A 2,614-nucleotide genomic window follows, 5' to 3' on the forward strand; every position below is an offset into this window, starting at 1 on the left:
ATAATGATGATGGTGATGATGATGGTGGCGGTGGTGGTGTTAATGGTGGTTTTGATGGTAAGAATGATATGACGATGGTGTTAGTGACCATGTGCTAGTGGTGATTGTATGGATGATGGTGGTTGTGGTGGTGGTGTGATGATGATGATGGGGTGGGGATGATAGGGATTATGATGGTCACGGTTTTAGTGCTGATGCTCGTGGTGATGACAATAATAATGGTGATGGTCACAGTGTTGCTGATGATCATGGTGTTGACAAAGGTAGTAGATAATGTCTAGTGGTATGGAATATTGAATATGTACCAGGAGCTGTGCTCAGCATCTAGCTCCTATTATTTAGCATGCTGTATGAAAACTATCATTATAGTCAAGGGAGGTATGAAAACCTTTTATCACTTTAAATCCTGTTACATATATTTAGAAATATTTCTATCACAAATTCTTCAACGTTAGTCCACTTTTGAACACAGCGTTTATTTTCCACCTTCACTATAGCCGCCAGCCCTCTCCTGGTGCTATTCACAATTAACTTCACCATCACTAACCTGCGGTATGAGGAGAACATGCATCACCCTGGCTCTAGAAAGTTTAACACCACAGACAGAGTCCTTCAGGGTCTGGTATGAGCCCCACCTACCTCATTCTATCCCACTCACCTTGTTTAGTACTGTCCACCTCACCTACGGAAGGTGGGAAGGCATGGAAGATCTCACCCCATTTTGCCCCCAGATACGCATGCCCCAACCACTGATGCCAGCCATGCCCACCTCCCTTCTACCATACCCCTATGACTTCAGTCCTCCCACTCTCCTCCCCTCTCTCCCCCACAGCTCAGGCCCCTGTTCAAGAACACTAATGTTGGCCCTCTGTACTCTGGCTGCAGACTGACCTTGCTCAGGTGAGAACTAAGAACAGCCAGTCTGACTGCTCTTAGAAGTTTGACCTGCTTCCTTTCTGCACTCCCTGGAGATGTCCACAGCACAGGTGGAATCTAGGGGGCAGTGGCTCCAAGACCAATGTGCTTCCTGGTCTTACCACCTCTCCCCTCATCTGAGAGGTTCTACAGAGCTTATCAGCAGGACTGGGCTTCTACCTTGGTCATCCCTCTGATTTCCCTCCTTTCCCCTACCTGCCTTTCCACCAGTTGTTAAATTCTCTTCCCAAAATTCCTCCCAAGAAAATCATGCCTCATCCACTTGTTTTCATCCCCAATCCCAGCTCTTCACCTGTCTCAAGTATGAGTTCTCCTGATCCCATGCTACAAGAATGCAGTTTCCACTTTGCAATTTTATAAAAATCTTTGCATCCATGATTCTGCTTTTAGTCACAGGCTGGCTGAGAGTCAGTGCACTCAGAGAATGGAAATGTGGCTTCTCCCTTCTGTATCAGCCTTCTCATTTCTTCTGGACCCTCCCTGTCTTGCCTCCTGGGATCTCAGGACCCCTCCCTTGGCAATCCATGTACTGTCTTTCCCCAATCTTGCCCTCCCCAGGCCCGAGAAGAATGGTACAGCCACTGGAGTGGATGCCACCTGCACCTACCGCTCTGACCCTAAAAACCCCGGGCTGGACAGAGAGCAGTTATACTGGGAGCTGAGCCAGCTGACCAAGAGCATCACTGAGCTGGGCCCCTACACCCTGGGCAGGAACAGTCTCTATGTCAATGGTGAGTCCCTTTGGTGTGGCTGGAGTCTCTTCCTCCTTGCTGAGAAGCATCTACTCTCTGCCTTAAGGTCACACTCCCTGCCTGGCTATTGAATACTCAGCCATGTTGTCTGTATGTGATTCCAACCATGAAGGTTGGAACTTCATGGTTTCTTTTTCATCTTGGACTGAGTTCATCCTCAGGATCCACTTTCTAGATCTGAGGGTACTGATAAAAAATCTTCAATGACTCGTGTTCTAGGAAATTCCTTCCATGGCACCAGAGTACTCTGACCCCTATATAGTTTCCCACTACTCCCTTAATCCTTACCCACTCTCCTCCCTCCCTTTCTACACAGGCTTCACACAGCAGAGATCCGTGCCCAGCACCAGCAGTGAGTATTCCACTGATGTTCCAATGCTCCTGTTCCTACACCATGCAGGGCAAGAGCTGACCCCTTCTCACCTGCCCCTATGTCCTCTATGAGCACAGGAGCTGGGACAGCACAAGTTACTCTCTTTCCCTTCTGGCCCAAGTCTCTTCAGAGAGAGACCCCGCTCAAGCCCCACATGCAGCAAGGTCCATACATACTCTGATCTGCTGGCATTTCTGCCATGGGAGTATTTGATGCTTTCACTAATGAGGTCCTCTCCTCAGCTCCTGGGACCTCCTCAGTGGACCTGGGAACATCTGAGACTCCAGCTTCTCAATCTGGCCCCTCGGGTAAGTACAAATCAGTCGCATCTCTGTTAGAGCATGCTTGATGAGTGTCAACATCTCAGCCATTTTTGCTTAAATAAAGATTTAAAAATCCTAGCGACTCTACTGATGAGGAGTCATCTAACAAACTTAATTGAGTGCCTAGTTTCTGCAGGGCTCTAGGGATAACGCAGGGAACACAAAAGAGATAAAAAATCTCGCTGCAAGAAAGCTTATTTTATTGTGAGGGTGATGGGGGTTGTTGGTGA

General features: G+C 48.0%; 1 protein-coding gene across 1 annotated transcript; it reads left to right on the forward strand.

Moving 5' to 3' along the window:
- Positions 1-497: 497 nt before the first annotated feature.
- On the forward strand, positions 498-2,369 carry LOC116548244 (mucin-16-like; the record flags this gene model as incomplete). The annotated part of the gene is made up of 5 exons (XM_032273803.1): positions 498-622; positions 833-900; positions 1,495-1,667; positions 2,005-2,040; positions 2,304-2,369. Coding segments are annotated over 5 exons (468 nt in total), but the record flags the coding sequence as incomplete, so codon positions are not given.
- Between the last annotated feature and the right edge of the window lie 245 nt (positions 2,370-2,614).

The sequence above is a fragment of the Sapajus apella genome, unplaced genomic scaffold (assembly GCF_009761245.1).
Source record: "Sapajus apella isolate SASKATOON/1434 unplaced genomic scaffold, GSC_monkey_1.0 scaffold8591, whole genome shotgun sequence".
Classification (NCBI taxonomy): domain Eukaryota; kingdom Metazoa; phylum Chordata; class Mammalia; order Primates; family Cebidae; genus Sapajus; species Sapajus apella.